Genomic DNA, 18,354 nt, shown 5'->3' on the forward strand with positions numbered 1-18,354 from the left:
ATATTCCCGTCGCTCAACTTGTAAGGTGAAAACATCAACCCGCAAAACTCAAAAGATCGCGGCGCGAAATAGAAAAGTTCTACCCGCCGAAGTAACTCTGTTAAACCACTCCTAAAATTTTGACCTCAAAATTTCACGATAAACCCATTACTCAGACGTTGTTCAGACATTGTTGTCCTGTCAACTGGCGCGGCCGGCAGCTATTCTGTTGTTCATATCTTTGGAAAATTGTAAACATTGTGAGACGATGAACAGGATTTACCAGAACAGAACATCGACACGCCGCGGGAGAAACAACTGGAAGCGTGGCTCGAAAACGTGGACTAGGACTTTGTGAAATATGCTAGAACTGGAAATTAAAGAACCGGATTTTGTTTGGGTGTTGTTCAAAAAAAAATTGACCTATTCATCACAGCAAGCAATATACTCATCGGTGAATTTTTCAGTGACTACAAGCGTCAGCAAACAATATAAGCTTACTCATCGGTGAATTTTTCATAGATTACAAGCGTCAGTTTTTTCAAAGTCATCTTCTGCACTATCGCGATATTTATTCGTCGATTTTTTTTTCTTTGGGAGATATCTAATGCCCGTAACTTTATCCCCACCACGCAGTAAGATTTCCCCATGCATGACAATCAAATCCTGTATTAAACTCGGGCAAGATTGCCTTCCCACTCCTAAATCTCCGTTTGAGCCATTAGGGTGTCACAGGACGAAGGTAAACCAGAGACTTGGTTCAAGTCGGTGAATTTTCAAAAAATAAAATGATTTGTAAAAGTTCCTCGTGTAAAATTTGGTAGCGATCGAACGCGTTTTTAGTCTTATTTAGTCTGTGCAGCTATAGCAGTAGTGAGTTAGTTTGTGCCGGGTAAAACTCCCCTGTATCGCGTTCACCCCACTCAACGCGTTCACATAATCCTACTCACACATTTCACATGAAAACAGAACACAGATCATTGCATTCGAGACGTTCACACAACTCACATGTTCACAATCACGCACTTGAACCAAGTCTTGTAAACCACTGCAGTAAGTAAGTCGAGAGAAAAGCTGTGCTCAAAAAGTGCGGTGGTCGGCGTTTGGAAGGTAGGCGTGGTTTTCTCTTTGAGTGTAAAGCGTGCTCTTATTGGTCCGCCTGATTTTCTAATTCCATCAAACTCCTTAACGCAAAATAGTGGGGGTATCCCGCACGGCGTGGTTAGTGGAAGACTCCTGTCTGGCTAACGAGCCGTGCGAGCGGACGATGGTTCCCCCTGTGTGCGTTCCTAACACACAGCGTACACTGCGTACGTACGCAGGGCTAGCGAGAGAGTTGCCGACATCGACGGTTATTTACGAAAAAAGAATAAAAGACTGGCATTTTTGGAAGCGATCGAGTAGCTGAGGTAGGCAGGGATACGACTTGGGCCCAAGAACGCTGAATTTCGGCAGTAATTTGGCTTTTTACGTCAAGTCCAAAAATGGATTTGAAGTCACCAACTCTACGTACGGGTCTTTGCAGGGCTGGGGTGAGCGGGGTCCAGACACTTCGCACCAAAACCAGTTCGCCCCACACAACTTCGTCCCAAAACCATTTCGCACCAAAACCACCTCGTCCCAAGTACTACCTCGTCCAACGCCACTTCGCCCCAAGTACCACCTCGTACTAAAACCACTTCACTAAAGTATAGTTCCGTCAACTCGTCCTAAAACAGGCTAAAACATCGATGCCACGATGTATCATAACGTTGTTTTTACCTACAACTTGGCTACCACGAACCATTTATTCTTCCATGAAACCATACGGTATATTAGAAAAAAAAAGAAACACGCAAACTACTAAATGGTACATTTCAGGTGCCGTGCGCGGTATTGCATGATGCGATGTCATTTTCTCGAAATGTGTACAATTTCAAGATTTCAGTCCTGGGATGATAGAAAGGTGATTAAAACTTCACTGGCAGTGGTCGGTTATTTTCAGCTTTTAACGGTTAGCGATAAATTCGAGAGTGAAGTGGCATTGTTTTTGGGGCGCAATGGGTTTTGGGCGACGTGATTTTTGGGGCGAAGAGGTTTTGGTACGAGGTTGTTTTGGTGCGAAGTGGTTTTGGTGCGAAATGGTATGGGACGAGATGGTATGGTGCGAAGTGGTTTTGGTGCGAAGTGTCTGGGAACCTGGTGAGCGGGGCTATTAGCTGTAGCGGAACACACAGCATCGTACGCAGGGCTATTGGTATCCTTACTTGCAATGCCCAACGTCGGCGATGCATAGTCATGCGATGTCCACCGCTAACTGTACCGACGGCACCTCTTTATATACCGTGTTGTGCCTCTGTCACGGTCGTGCCCCGACTGAACGTAGCGGTGAGGATAGGACTATGTGTGTACAGACTCTGTCCGTATAAAAATATTGGCGGGCTATCATTTTGGTTACGTCACGCTAAACCAATGAGCAGGTCTTGTGTGTCTTCACATAGTATCGAGAAAATTAGGAGAGAGATTTCATGAGTATTAATACTTGCCAATAGTTGGATGAAAACAATCGAAGGAATCATAAACACGTCATAAAAGACGGGGTTAGAGTTTACAAGAAGTAGAAGGTTGGAGTTCACAAATTCCTCACTGTGTTGTCGGCGTGTGTTGATTCACCATAAATCTCTAATGTCTCCTGTAGGATTATTTTAGTAGGGTGAATGGCCTCTGGTGACCTGGAACGGCATGAGGTTGTTAACACACATGAAATTCAAAACATTCCAATTCACAGCCAGCTGACGACCTTCAGGTAATAAAGTCAGTGCTTGGGTTGAGATATGGACTCGTTTCTTGGTGGGAATGCATAAGATTGATATTAAGTGTCTGCATTCAGTAACTAATAATAATGATATACTTTATTTCAACTCGATAGCCTTGATAGGTATACGCCTCTTTTCACAAGGGTCGAGAAGACAAGGTACACGGATAAAGCCAAAAAATTGATTTGTTTCTGGTCATCGCGCGCATCATTTCAAAGTGTGTGCGTAAACTCTTTTTTTTCCTGTTTCTCATTATGCTCCTATGGAAAAAGGGAAAAATGAATCAAATTCCACAAAAAAAATGAAAAAGATAGCATCCCCGCACACCATTTTTGTCACATGTCAATGACCAGAAACACACCTATTATTTTTTGGCCTAACAACAACATTACAACACAGACAGGTTTAGTGTAAACGTGTCGAAAAGCTTTGTCGCCGGTAACAAATGAGAATGGATGCGCGAAACTCAGAGTGAGATTTAATCAGACATTTCGCTCCGATGTTATGCTCTCTGTTTCCGATTTAATGTGATCGTGAACTCAACATGGGAAAAAATAACGACAAGACAGTAACTGTACTAACTGTTAGGTCAATAAGGTCAAAAATATCCCATTATCCATTGATCATAAGAAGTTCACCAGTTGAATACTATTGCATAAATTTCTTTCAAGTTGTCCGTAAGCGACTTTATATAGCGTTATCAAACTTTGTAAATATAAAAGATATAGATCAGTTGTTATCCTTCTTCTGTGAACTTTGTATGTATATATGTTAGGGCTACTTTTAACTTCAGCGATTTGCGTCATGCCGAACCTTAAATTTGTTCGGGTTCAGCTTTCAGAAAGCCATTATAGAAACTGAGAAAGTCTCCTTATAGTGTAAGCAAGCATGTATGGAATTACATGAAACTGTGTTATAGAGTAACGGAACTGGAGAAAATGTGAGAAAATCAACAACAAAACCATGGAGAAACGGCAATGAAGCGTACATGTATATGACCCAGGGTCACTAGAACTCCGGCAACAGAAAAACAACGCCTTATGGATAAATTTGATGTTTCGATACATCGAAATATTTCTTAGTTTGCATTTTAGCAGAACTCAGAATGTGACCGTACTACGTCCATATGTAGTGTGTATATATTTCAATACAGGGTACTTTAGAACTTTCAAGCACAAAAAATTAGCATGTATCTATTGCACAGTTATCTAACAAACATCAGGGAGGGTTTCATCTTAGATGCTCGTGTGTTTTAGAAATCTGTTATCATTCCACTTTATGCTGGTATGTTCTATTGCGTTATCTATGGTCGTAACAAATACCTTAGTAACATTTTGAAAAGAAACAGGACAGTTTGGATGCAAGGGATCAATGATTTGTAAAACACAGAAATGAAGTAAAAATTGGTAGCCCAAGGGACATCCTATCGCATATGTTTGATGTAGTGTGTAATTCAGAATATTTCAATACAGTGCACTTTGGATGTTGGCGCCATTTCGCTATCAGTTGTAGAGATAGGGAGCATCTTTGGAAACTGTCCGTTGGCGATGCATGTAGCTTTGCAACTAATCCCACGGTGTTTTGGTTTCAACGGGAATATCAAGGTTTATTTCTTAACAATCATTTAATAGCTCGATTCATAATCCCACCATGTTTTGATCTCAATGGGAATATCAAGGTTTATGGTATTGACACCATTGTAAGGTCAAACAAATTCCCGGAGGCTTGTTACTATTGTCAACATGATCGTATTATAACCCCACGGGCAGTGACAAATACGGGTTGTTTGGTGAAAAATTATATGAAGCTAGCTTACACAAGCGGTCTTATGTAAATCTAGGATGAGAGCTACGCCTACGAAAAAAGACTTCCTATGGAGCGAAGCTTCGAAGATTCTCAGATATTCGATGGACAAGAAATATTGATAACCCGGATGTGCAGACGACAACCTCACTATCGGCCTTAGCGTTTTTGCATCTTGCTGGGATGACGTATTCAGTATTGTAGGAAAAAAATAAAAATCCATGAAATTCTCCCTGGAATGCCAGCTTCACTCATTGCATTATTTCCAATTTTATGTGAAAGATATTATCTAAATTATGATTAAAAAAAACCGTCATTAATTTCGACATGATCGGCAACACATAAGAATTGTCCGGACGTCCTAGAGTTCTCATGCAAAATTGTGCTGTACATCCATTCTGTCAACTTTCTCCCAGCAGCAATTTTTTCTCAACGCACGTTATATTTGAATTAAGTACAATTTTGTGTTGTAATCGTTATCTTTTCTATGTCCATGCACCGTCTGTCACTTTTCTGTCAATGAAGTACTCAGGTGCCGTCGTTCCAGCTTGTAATGATCATAGCCGCTCGTCTGGTTTTGGTTCAGCACTGTTAATTTTTGCCGAGTCCTTTATCGTTAAAGTTCGATTTACAAGAGAAGACTTGTCTCAAGCAACGATATAAAAGTAACTGTGCTTTAGTCGGCGGCAGATGTACAGGTTGAGCAATATTGTTTCCTGTAGTTAATCAAATTTTGACATTTCAACACTATCGTCAGGGTATGTTTGTACATACTTACCATCATGAGTAAAGAGTATCGTCAGACATGAGCGCGGTCAAGTGATTCTTAGATGAGCATATGATATTAACTTGAAACTGACGAGTGAAGCCAAGGTCCCATCCCGTTTAAAATAAACACAGTGTTCTGAACAAGAAAATTTGGAAATTATACTTTGTTAATTTGAAGCTTAGTTGTAAAAATGTTGGATACAGTCTCGCCACTTTGTGTTTCACTGCGACAAGCGCCGCACGCCGAGATACAGGATGATACAAGTTCGCCGGGAAAAAAAACAGTTGACAGTTGAGCGCATCACACTGAAACCGTCATAAGGTCACATGACACTAACTCACGTGGCTTGTGTTCAACCAAGCAAATCGCTGGCACGGTGTCAACGCTGACTCTCTCAGTGCCTATCGGAGCGTGAGAAGTGTAATTATCATAACACTACATCTCGTCAGTACACGACACCGAACAACGGAGGTAATTGCTCGTCCCCAGGACTCACGTTTGACGTCGAGTGAAAAAGCATCTCTTCTTCACAATCTGTTTGCTGCAGGTAAGGCGACGTTTACAATTTGTTTCTAGATTAGCTTTTCTAGCAGAGTGATATAGATTGCTTCTTTCATATTTGAGATTTTACGTCGCTAAAGACACAGTTATAAAATTTCCAGTAACATGAGTGTTGCATATTTTACCATTGATGATTATTTTTGTAACGAAAACACACACAGTCTAAAATTTTAACCTGCGCCAGTTACGTTTGGACAGAAATTTTCAGCGCGGAGGGCCAATTTAAGAATGCACCACACACTTACGAAGATATTATAACGTACTTTGTTTTCAAATAAGTGCGTTTGTACGGGTGAAATGGCCTACAGGCGAGGAAAATGGGGCTAGCGCTACCGGTGGGACGGCTCTGTCGGTGCCGTGCTTGCCTGGCGGGTCACGTTTTACGGCCAGTGGTGCCCATCACCGTAATTGAAACAGCTACACATTTGCTCGAATTGCGTTCCAAAGAATTCAAAACAGACAAAAAACATGTGCGAAGGGGGCAAATACAATATTTGCTGTACCATTCATCGCGGGTAATATTTGTTGACACTTACGAGCAAAGTTTCCTTCGATGAAGGATGTATGTACACGTTGTGGTTGGCAAACAGAAGTATTTACGAGCCTTTTATACGCCTCGAATCTTCAAGGAATTTTTTTAGGCAAGGATTCGAATCTTATCCATACAAATAAGAGAATTAGGCATTGTCGGTTTCAAATTCTGTACGTCAGACTTTTCGGCTTGAACTCACCGAAGAGAACCGCAACGCAGCGTGCTTCAACCCAACAAAAAAGAAAATATCGCGAGGCGCGGTGAAGGTCGCGATGAAATAAAGCAATGTTTGATTTGCTCGCGAAATCGTATGCATGACCATGAAAATTACGTCTTATTTTTCTTTTCTTGCCTGTCGCAATAAGGATGTATTTCAGATCTAAACATTGATACTGTTTTTATCGAAAACATCAAAAAATAACTATGGTGACATTGTAGCGTTATTTGCGTTTGCAGCGCTGTGCCGGAGCTACAGAACCAGAGTGAAACAAAACGCCGAAATGCCCTTCCATTGTTCGCCATTTCATCTAAGAAAGCACCGTTCCTAAAAAATTGCGTCACATATAGTCAACATTGGGAGTTTTTAATGTCTTGAAGTTCCGGTTACAATTGACGTCACTACACGAACAAAACGACGTGAGGTCTGACTTCATCGTAACAGTAAATTTCAATTATTGCCCGCTGTGATTCTCGCACATTTCGTTGACTTTTGACCCAGGGACTGGAGATTCAATAATCCGGACACCAAAAATATCTTTTTTCCTGACAAATAAATGAATTTCATACTCTCATTACCGAGAACCAAGACAGTTTTCACAACGCAGAAAATACCGGCCTTGAGTTTTGTTTGCCAGTATTGTAAATAGATGTAGGGTTTCGTTGTCTTTGTTAATTGTCATGACAACGCCATTAATATACAACGATGGCACCGGATCCCAAAGCGATAATCATATCAAGTCCGTTGCGCAGACGCAACAAGTATTTACTTACATGTTCCTACCATGTAGTCCCCACTCAGTCGTTAATTAATTATCGGCGTCAGCCGTTGCCATGGGGATCCACTAAGTTTGATCGTTTCCGCATCGATCGTTCCCGAACAGCAAGCATCAGGGTGTTAAGGCGTGACCGATGGGATGTTTTAACTTTCTAAAATCAAAATTAAACAATGAACTTCTGGATTTCTCAACTTGGTTTACGTAAATTCTACTTCGTTTCCTTTACTGGCGATAGACTGTATATGCAGTGATGTTGAGGAATTCAAAAGGCTAAGTTTAGACTCAGTATTTTTCTTACACGTTCTGATATTCTTGAAAACCAAAACTACTCCAGCATTATGGAGCAAAGACTAGAGTGCATACAGTATCTGCAGGATTCCCGGTGAATTTAACTGTCCATGAATTCCTAATTACATTTAAAGGCGGAGGTCTGTCCTAGGACAGTCACGATCGGTATACCCTAACAATGGAGAGAGAGAGAGAGAGAGAGAGAGAGAGAGAGAGAGAGAGAGAGAGAGAGAGTGCGTGTGGCCTGATGATAACTGTTTAGAGAGAGAGATCGTCCTGTAAAACCCGGAGATTTCCTTGTACACTCAGTCCCTTCACACATCGGTAACACGCCGAAGGGAACTTAGTGTGCGTGGGAACGGTACTACTTGGATTTTTTTTTCCAAATTGTGTTAATAAGCTTAAGCTAAAGAAAATCCAAAAGATTCTTGAGTTTGCGTATTGGCATTACGCTTAGTGAGGGCGCCCTCTTTTGTCCTGATTAGCAATTTAAATATCTCAGTGACTCTGTCATCGGTTTTTGTTAATGACCATGCGGGCTCGCAATAGAGTGACTATCATTGTTCGGATATTTGTTGTATTGGTTGAACAAAGTGGCCGATTTCTCTAATGGATGTAGGAAGAGACCCCATAATGACACAAAGTAAAATGGGCGGTTGAAGAGCCCGCGTGTTTAAAATGAATCAGTGTCATGCCCGGTGGTGGCAGTCCCCGGGTTGGTGGGTACCCATGCGCGTTACCAAATTCACGGAAAAGGGGGTGTTTTTCTTCAGTCATCTCGGAGATTCTAGGTCCGTGAAATCGAGAAAAAGGGGTACTTTTTCAGAGTAACCTCCGAGATAAGGGGTAGTCCTTTCATAATCTCCCTAGGACACTAAATCTGGTCTAGTCTCACTCACAAAGAAAATGAAAAACAGTACCGTACGTTTGTATGTACATATGAACTTCAGATCCAAACGGATAAGGAAGATGATTGTGTATGAATGTGACTAAAATCAGGTGAGGACAAACATTTGTGATGTATGTACATGTATACAAAGTCAACCTCCAGGGTCAACCCTGGAAGTCAACATACTAACCTCCTAGATTTCGAAAATAAGAGTATGTTTTTTACAGCTAATTTCTCCCAGATTTGCCACAAATAGGGGGTGTTTTTCTCTCAGAATTATTCTAGGAAAGGGGGTACTTTCAAACTTGGGTAACAAGCATGGGTAACCACCAACCCGGGACTGCAACGCCGGGCTGCCACCGCCGGGGTGCCATGTCGACGTTCCATTTAACACCTTTATTTCATGTTACAAGATCATTCACAAAATATCGGGATTTATGTTCGAGTAAATCGTGCAGCGGAGGGATTGTACTCGGCGCTACGCGTCTCAGGTATTACCGACGCGTACGTATTTTGTGAATAACCCTACTATTATATACCTTTTTAGTCCAATTTTACCAGAAAAGTCAATATTAAAGCGTTTTGAGGATGTCCATAGCAATCACGGGCAGACTGGGAACGCGTTCAGCGCGTCTGCTAAGCACACAAATTTCAACCCGCGCAGTAAAATTGCAGGTCACACAAATTCACAGGTTTTCGACTTACCATCACTCAGTGCGTACTCAATGTTTAGATGTACATTTTTTGTAAAACGTGTAAGCTCTTCTCTTTTTTCCTAAAGGTGTTGAGGTCAAAGGTCAAATAGCGTCCAAGAACGCCGAAATTTATTGTGCTATTGTCAAAGTTATTGGACTCCGCGTTCCCTCTTACCGCAAGTTACTGTACGACGAAACTCCATAGGTTACAGACGCAGGTGAAATTGCCAAAATTTACAAAAGTTTATTCCTCTTGTACAAAGAAAGTGGCCGACAGAATAGTCCGTCTGTTAAATGACGTTATCACTACCATGGAGGTATAAACGCATATACCTGCATGGCACTACCTTTTGACAAAACACATTATTTCATAATTTCGGCTGCCCTCGGTAAAATTCGGTAACACCTGAGCAAACAGGGTTTTTTTTAGACACAGCTGTATATGTAAATGGGAGTAGTAACGCCGAGTGTGACCACACATCGATATGTTATGCGGTGTCATTGGAAACTCCCACGACATTCAAACGATGCGTCCTCGCAGTTCATTATCATTGAACATTTTGAATAGCGATCACAAGCTTGTGATTATCCCTCTGACAAAACCTCTTCATCTCTGCAATGATACTGTCACCATGGATACCAGTCAACAAGCAAATAAACAGATACATCATGAAAATGATTATCTACACAGAATTAGGACAACGGACGTGTGAGCTCATCCATCCATCCGCGGTTCATTGCCTACCTACCTACCTACCTACTTACCTACCTACCTACCTACCTACCTACCTACATACCTACCTTCCTACCTACCTACCTACTTACCTACCTACCTTTCTGCCTGCCTGCCTGCCTACCTACCAACTACCTACCTACCTACCTACCTACCTGTCTACCTGCCTGCCTGCCTGCCTGTCTGCCTGCCTACCTACCTAGACCTATACCTACATACCTACCTACCTACCTGCCTGCCTGCCTACCAACCTACTTGCAATATCTAAATATATATCCCACAAATATGCATAACATTCAAGATAAACGTATGTCAACTTTCAATATATGTATTTAGTTTAAAGAATTTGGTTCGGTTTCTTATTCCCCCTTAATCATAGTGGTCTTGTTAATCCTTCACTGCCAAGGTCGTTATTCAACTAAGTGTATTTCATGAAACATACAAAACACAGTATGTGCCTGTTTCTACCAGCAAATTAATTTACACGTGTGCATTTTCCATTTCCCGTATGATAAACTACGTCCACTGGGCCCATATTTCCCTTTGTTATCAAACAATACGTATCTGTCACTTCATCTGATAAAGATAGTTATCGTGCCTTTCCGTGACGTCACAGCTGTTCCTGTATATCGTTGATATTATCTTACGAAAAAAACGACCTATGATTATCTCTCAAAATTGTTACACGGGATGCGATTACGCATACACAGAGCTGTCATCGACTGAGTCCGTCCGTTCAACATGGCAACATGGCAACGTAACTGGTTTTTTGTCATTTATAACACGCGCCGGCTTTGGTTGCGGAAATCACCGTACTCGATGTCGAATCATAAAACCTGGCTGATGACGAAGGGAACTTCCATTGGTGCGTGTTTAAATTATAGTCCAGTCAAAATAGGGTTAGACCCACCACAAATTGCAACAGAATTTTTTTCTTCAGAATGCATTTTAATGAGGTACCCAGAACAACATATTAAAAGTTTACTCGAATCCACCTTGGGGAAATATGTCTAATTTGCATAAATCAAATATGGCGGCCAACCATCCAACAAAATAACATAATTTGCTATATATCACATGTTAAACAAGCTGTTTCAGTGATTGCAAAGTCTGACACTAGTAATTTGGCCCAGGGAATTATTTTGGAGGTATCATGTTTTTTATAGGTACTTCATTAATTTGCATAATTCCAATATGGCGGCCAACATTCCTACAAAAGACATTTTCGGTCATATACCACGTATTAAACAAACTATTTCAGTGATTTCAAAGTTAAAAGTATATTTCTTTGGCATGGACAAACGATTTTTGAGATGCTATGATTTGCATAGGTAATTTGTTAATTTGCATAAATGCGATATGGTGGCCAAAATTCCTACAAAGGACATTGTCGGTCATATACCACGCATTAAACAAGCTATTTCTTTGATTTTAAAGTTTTAATATTTTTCTTGGGTATGAAGAAACACTTTTAGTGGCTCAATTTTTACAAAGGCCCTTTGATAATTTGCATAAATTAAATGTGGCTGCCAAATTAATGCCTATGGCTTAATAGCTTCTAATATAAATAACGGTTTTGGTATAGTTTTTAGCACTAGGAAACTATCAAGAAGACATTGTTAAGTCCTTGGACATTCATTTTTAAAATATTTTGATTTTTCCGTATATGACGCTGTTAATGAATGTTAGTCTTCTGAATGATATATTCTCTTTCTAAATATAACATTGAATTCATCTGTGTGCGGCATTTTCGTAATTTGTAAGGGTGTTTAACACTCTACAGTGTCAAAGCATGTAATCTGTAATGTTTACTGTTAAAAAAAGACGTGTTCAAAATCTTTAGTTTTTAATTTAGACTGAACCCCCTTCTTATGGATGGGTGCATCTTTATAAGATCCCTTAGATGATAGGCAAGAAGTCATCACACATAACAGCAAAATACAATAAACACAACAAAGCTAAAAAAACAGAAAAAATGATATGACCGAAATGAAAAATGTCGTAACACACACAAATTGAAACTTAGAACTATTGCAAACAATGTCAGATTCATAAAAACTTTATGGACACACAAACTCAAAAAAATCTGAAAACTGTATGCTTTAGCAAAGACTTACAATTAGTCCAAAAAAAGAATCCAACACTATTACACAATACAAAGAAGTACATCTTGAGTCATTTTTCCAAGTGTCATTTTTCCAGATGTACATGTTTGTATCGTGTAACAGTTGGATTCTGTTTGGCTAATGAGTTGTTTGAATTAATTTTAACAATTTTCAATTTTTGTGAGTTTGTGTGTTGATCAAGTTTTTAAAAGTCTGATATTGTTTGCATCAGCGCTAAGTGTTAATTTGTCTGAACTGTGGTATGTGTTTTTTTTGGTCACATTATTTTATTTTTTGCGTTTTTATTATCTTTGTTGTGTTTATTGTATTTTTGCTCTTATATGTGATGACTGCTTGCCTATCGTCTAGGGGAATGTACTAAAGATGCACTCGTCCATAAGGAAGGGGTTCAGTCTAAATTGGAAACTAAAGATTTTGTCCACTACTTTTTTAAAACAGTAAACATTAAAGATTACATGTTTTAACACTGTAGAGTATAAAGCACCTATAAAATCACAAATAATGCCGTACACAGATGAATCCAATGTTATATTCAGAAATATATTATTATTAGATGACTAACAATCATTAACGGTTGTCATATTTAGAAAAATCACAAATAATTTAAATTGCATGACTTTCTTATATCTCAATAGTAAACTCACATCAATATATACGTATTTTAATCCGTTCGGAAGTCATATATGTAAGTCTACCAAATTTGCTTTAACATTCTTTTCAAAATACAATATATTTATGGGGTATTTTAACGAATTCAGGTATCACAGACACCTATTAAAATAAACTTTTATTCTTAAATGGATCGTTATTGTAAGTAACTTTACAGTATTTTTCCATATTTTTAAAAATAAATTTTCAGGGACTTAAGGTGGGGCTGCACGTTGCCAACACAGTTTTTTCGAAGAAATATTTCTCATCTAAGATGACAAGGAAACCCGTATAAACTATTTTGTGAAATGTAATATTTCACTTGAAACAAGAGTATATCCTCATTCTAAAATGGCATGGGCTGAACGACTGACACTCAAAAAAGTGCTTAAAATCATGGTTAGCAAAATTAAAATGCCTCTAATTTTTATAATGTAAGAATTTTATTGCAAAACAAAATAGTTGTTTTGTTATATAGCATTTAAAAACATAATGTGAAAATTTCAGAAAATATGACCGAGCCAGAACAGAGTTATATTCTTTGGAAATCTTGAAATTCGGATAAAAGGGAAGCAAGAATTCTGGTGATTTGCATACATTTGCATACATAAACCCTTCTATATCATGCAACTTACGACCGCTTGCCAAGCTAAAAGGTGAACTTAACCAATTTTTAATTTTGGGTTAACAAATTAATAAAAATTGGAAGAATATTTGCAAAAATATAGTTTGAGCAAAATACAGTGCGTTAGGTACAGTGCCCTGTTGACAGTTTTTTCTTGACATTCCTATTCCTAAAAACTCTATCATAACCTTATTTATATTAGAAGCTATTTGGGCATTAATTTCGCAGCCATATTTAATTTCTGAAAATCATCAAAGTGTCTTTTAAAAACATTGAACCACAGTAGGTGTTTCTTCATGCTCAAGAAATATAATTAAACTTCAAAATGGCTGAAATAGATTGTTCAATACATTTTATGACAGAAAATTTCTTTTGTATTGGATTTATGCAAATTAACGAAGTGCCAACGCAAATCATTGCACCTCAAAAATCATTTGTCCATGCCAAAGAAATATACTTTTAACTTTGAAATCACAGAAATAGCTTGTTTAACCCTTTGACTGCTGTAATTTTTTACACCAAAATTTTAATGCAATATTTTACCAATTTCTGTGAACATTTCTGTACGTTTTTTCATAATTTTGGACCAAATGAATATCATTTTTCAGCAGCTACAGATTTTAATCAAAATTTTGGCAAAAAGCAGAAAAATTGACTGTGGTACATTTTATAAAGTTGACAAAAATAGACTTTGGTGCCCAAAGGGTTAATACATGGTATATGACAGAAAATGTCTTTTGTAGGTATGTTGGCAACCCTATTGGATTTATGCAAATTAACGAAGTACCTATGCAAATCATTGCATCTCGAAAAGTGTTTGTCCATGCCAAAGATATACACTTTTAACTTTGAAATCACAGAAATGGCTTGTTTACCCTTTGACTGCTGTAATTTTTTAGACCAACATTTTAATGCTATATTTTACCAATTTCTGTGAAGTTTTCTGTACGGTTTTTTCATAAGTTTGGACCTAATGGATACCATTTTTCAGCAGCTACAGATTTTAATCAAAATTTTGGCAAAAAGCAGAAAAATTGACTGTGGTACATTTTATAAAGTTGACAAAAGTAGACTTTGGTGCTCAAAGAGTTAATATGTGGTATATGACAGAAAATGTCTTTTGTAGGTATGTTGGCCACCATATTGGAATTATGCAAATTAACAAATTACCTTTGCAAATCATAGCATCTCGAAAATTGTTTGTCCATGCCTAAGAAATATACTTTTAACTTTAAAATCACTGAAATAGCTTGTTTAATACGTGGTATATGACCGAAAATGTCTTTTGTAGGAATGTTGGCCGCCATATTGGCATTATGCAAATTAATGAGGTGCCTATATGAAACATTATACCTCCAAAATGATTCTCTGAGCCGAATAACTAGTTTCAGACTTTGAAATCACTGAAATAGCTTGTTTAATATGTGATATATAGCCAATTATGTTATGTTGTTGGATGGTTGGCCGCCATATTTGATTTATGCAAATTAGACATATTTCCCCAAGGTGGATTCGAGTAAACTTTTAATATGTTGTTCTGGGTACCTCACTAAAATGCATTCTGAAGAAAAAAATTCTGTTGCAATTTGTGGTGGGTTGGGTGCCAAAATCTCGTAGATTGACTGGACTACGAGTGTAAATGAACGATTGCCCCTGTGGCGAGCATTTCTACCCCGTTTCATTTGTCACACGTGAAATTTCAAGATAGTCGAAATGTAACAGGCTATAGGCGTCAAAACCATTCTTTTCAAAGTCGTCGGACTGTTATTGGCAAAGATACGTTTTCCTCAAAATACTTTTTTCACTGACCAATGAGATGAATAAATAGATGAATGAAAGAATAAATGAATAAATGAATAAATAGACAATGAGTAAATAATTAAATAAACATAAACTAACAAAGACATTTACTGGAGTGACCACTGGTCATTCTAAAGACCAAGTTTACGAGAGGGAAGGTCATGTACAAGGTGAAAATGAAAATTCCTGTTGAAAACCGATTACTAACTATTCATTTCATTACAACAAGAAACAAATACTTCATATTAAAAATAACGACAGCGGAAATTTGCCCGACCGGTCCACTCCTACTCAACAGTCGTGTACCAATTGTTTAGCGGCCAAGTTTACTGGGATATATTTGAAACTGAAATGCTCGGATTAACCTTTCCGACAAATATCGTTCAAATAGCAACACAGCTATTCGTATGGAAATGCTTATCATAGACCTGGTTTTGAAATATTGACATATTTGTCTCTTGTTAGTTGAAAGTGATCGTCATGGTAGATTTTTGTTATCTCACAAGTCTTTCGATCGGCAACACTTGCTGTCTCGACATTTGATAAAAACCTTAGACATTTGCGCATTTTACAAGATATGACTGAAATAATTAGGGCAAATGCCTTGTATCGATTTCTGTTTTCTCCGCATAGGATATTTGTCGTTATACCCGCTTCACTAAGTCTTGTTAATGGCGCATTGAGTCGTCGATTTTTTTTCAGTTTTCATCTGCTTGAGTCGTTTCTTTGATGTGTAAGCCATCGCCACCATCAGATAACAGCGATGTTTCATCTCCATCATGAGCGAAGCGCAGCAACACGCTTCGTCGCCCAGCAACGCACGGGCCAATTAATATCCTGCCCCATGATTGGCTTCGTTACTGTCGCTGTTCGGCGACGCAGGGGGCCCCGCGATAGTGACGTCAGCCTGTACGCATGAAATCTGGCAGTTTCGACCGCTGCGTTCTCCATCACACTAACTCTCGTTTCCATGGATATATTTCTCATCCTAGATTCGGCGTGCGGTTGATGTTACCTGTTGTTGTATCCCATGAAAACCGGTTCCAGGACGTGTCCATAGTTCAGTACAGCAGAGCGTTTTATTGGACCGCTGATTTGTGTGTGCGTCTTCGTGAAACTGCGTGTTCCCTGACCAGTCGCGTATAGTGAGTACCCTTCTGTTTGATTCGGTGCACATCACCGACATTGCGGAGAGTCACATACCCGTTGTTTGTTGTTTTTTGCGGAGAGGAAGGAGTTGTGGCGGATAGCGGTGCGAGCGCACAGGGTCAGCGCTCACCATGGGCAATGGAGCGTCCTACGATTCTGCCAAGACCATTCACGTAGACGTCAGCGGGAAATTGCAGAAGGTAAGAAAACGATTCTACATTATATATATGTGCTCTCTGGTGCCGCTACTGCTATCAACAGGGTCGAATAAACACCGAACCGCGGAGAGCACTTTCTTGACATCAAAGTCCATCCATCTGTCGATCCCTAATTCTATTAACGTTTTGTTATTGTTTTAGTGTCGATGGCTTTTTCTAGGAGTCGTATCTATACGTACCCATCGGGTCTTGCACGTGACCGCGGATAAAAAGAGAATAAATGTGTTAATTTCAGTGACTGCGAAAAGTCACATAATGCCACCTCGAAAATAAACACTCACACCACATCTTGTTCTTGTTATCATGTCGTGTAATCCCTCGGTGATTTCTGTCACCAATGGATACAACATCCTCTCGAGATGACAACAAAGACGTTGAATGCCATGGCAATTGATTCCCTGCCATCCAGACCATTCGTACTTATCTGGGAAATCCTTCTATCCCATTATCATTCCTTGTTGTTTCAAAAATCTGTTTACTACAAAGGGAAAAAAAGAATATTGATCTATAATATGCGGAAAGGGGTAAGCCATAATCTTTGTTAAGCACACCCATATTAAACATGGAGTGTTAAATGCGGGTGCCATCACTCGTCAATGATAAGTGTGAAATTGATTACAGCAAATGTCATAAGCCACCCTTCAAGTCAATTTACTTAACGTACCATGAGATCGCTGCTTAGCTCTACAGTAATATTTTTGTGATTTTTAAAGTTCTTCCAGGGGTGACATTTACCTAAGATAAATCGTATACAATTTCTAAGTGCCCGGCTGTCCTCTGTGACTGTCCCAGTATGTTTTGCTTTTTCGTTCATCTATCATAACCGAGATTTATTGTCTTCGTTCAATCGTTTCGACACTCAGTCATAGACGAGAGTCCTCAAAAATATATTTGTGGTATAACAGTGTGAAGATATATCACTGATATTAGGATATTCCCCCTCGACATAAACACATTCACACACAAAAACCCTGAGAAATCGCACACCCCCCCCCCCCCCCCCCCGCTCTGGGAAATAAACTGCCAGCCAACAAGATCAAACAGAATTATACATTTCCACGCTTACGTCTGATTCTATCGACGCTGTCTCAATATTTATACCAAGTGATATAGGCAGTAGTGTCGATTCTACTGTCAATGGCGCTACTAGTTATTACGTTCACAATTTATATAACTTTTGGCAACTTTTTCATTGGTATGTCGCGATATCAGTATGACTTCGTACTCCAAGACAAAAATGCATAAATTAATGTCGTTCAAAAACTGTCCTCGTGCCAGGAATGCCTATAAGTTGTTTGGTATTTCTGCTCGTAAATAACTTCTTCATGATGCCCATGTCGATCGAGCCAAACGCAAAGCATTGTTAAATCTTGGAGTGTTTACATCCGAATCAGCGCGTGTGGTATGTAGCCGAGCAGTCATCCACTGGAGCGCTGAAGACCCGGGCATGGATGTTCTGTCGTCTCCGCCTGGTTTGTGGAATTTGCATTTCTAGAAAATGACCCAGTGCACGCGGAGCAGGTCACATGTCAACGTCGGTTCCCTGACATCTGACACTCAAGTAATCGGAGAGTGACTGTCATAAAAAATTGATGACGAAATTTAATAGGGAAGAATTACGGAACGCCCGACCTCAAAGGTCTCAGAAATCCTCATATAGATGTGAACGCACATTCTCAAGCAGTTCGCTTTTCAACGCAAACAAAAGCCTCTGTTCAAATACGCAGTGATATTCTTGGCGTGTTGTAT

At 39.2% G+C, this 18,354-nt stretch overlaps 1 protein-coding gene across 8 annotated transcripts in view; it reads left to right on the forward strand.

Annotated features, from left to right (window-relative positions):
* The first annotated feature begins 5,791 nt into the window (after nt 1–5,791).
* LOC139127409 (high affinity cGMP-specific 3',5'-cyclic phosphodiesterase 9A-like) overlaps nt 5,792–18,354 on the forward strand; it is a 76,284-nt gene continuing 63,721 nt past the window's right edge. For 6 of the 8 annotated variants that reach the window (XM_070693326.1, XM_070693322.1, XM_070693327.1 and 3 more), the window contains exon 1: nt 16,188–16,587. In XM_070693326.1, the coding sequence (XP_070549427.1) occupies nt 16,519–16,587 (69 nt within the window). In that variant the 5' untranslated portion in view covers nt 16,188–16,518. Of the gene's footprint in view, nt 5,894–16,165; nt 16,588–18,354 lie in introns of those variants that run through there. The other 2 variants (XM_070693328.1, XM_070693329.1) reach the window with 2 other exon arrangements.

This window comes from Ptychodera flava, unplaced genomic scaffold, assembly GCF_041260155.1.
Source record: "Ptychodera flava strain L36383 unplaced genomic scaffold, AS_Pfla_20210202 Scaffold_31__1_contigs__length_3010019_pilon, whole genome shotgun sequence".
NCBI classification, from domain to species: Eukaryota; Metazoa; Hemichordata; class Enteropneusta; family Ptychoderidae; genus Ptychodera; species Ptychodera flava.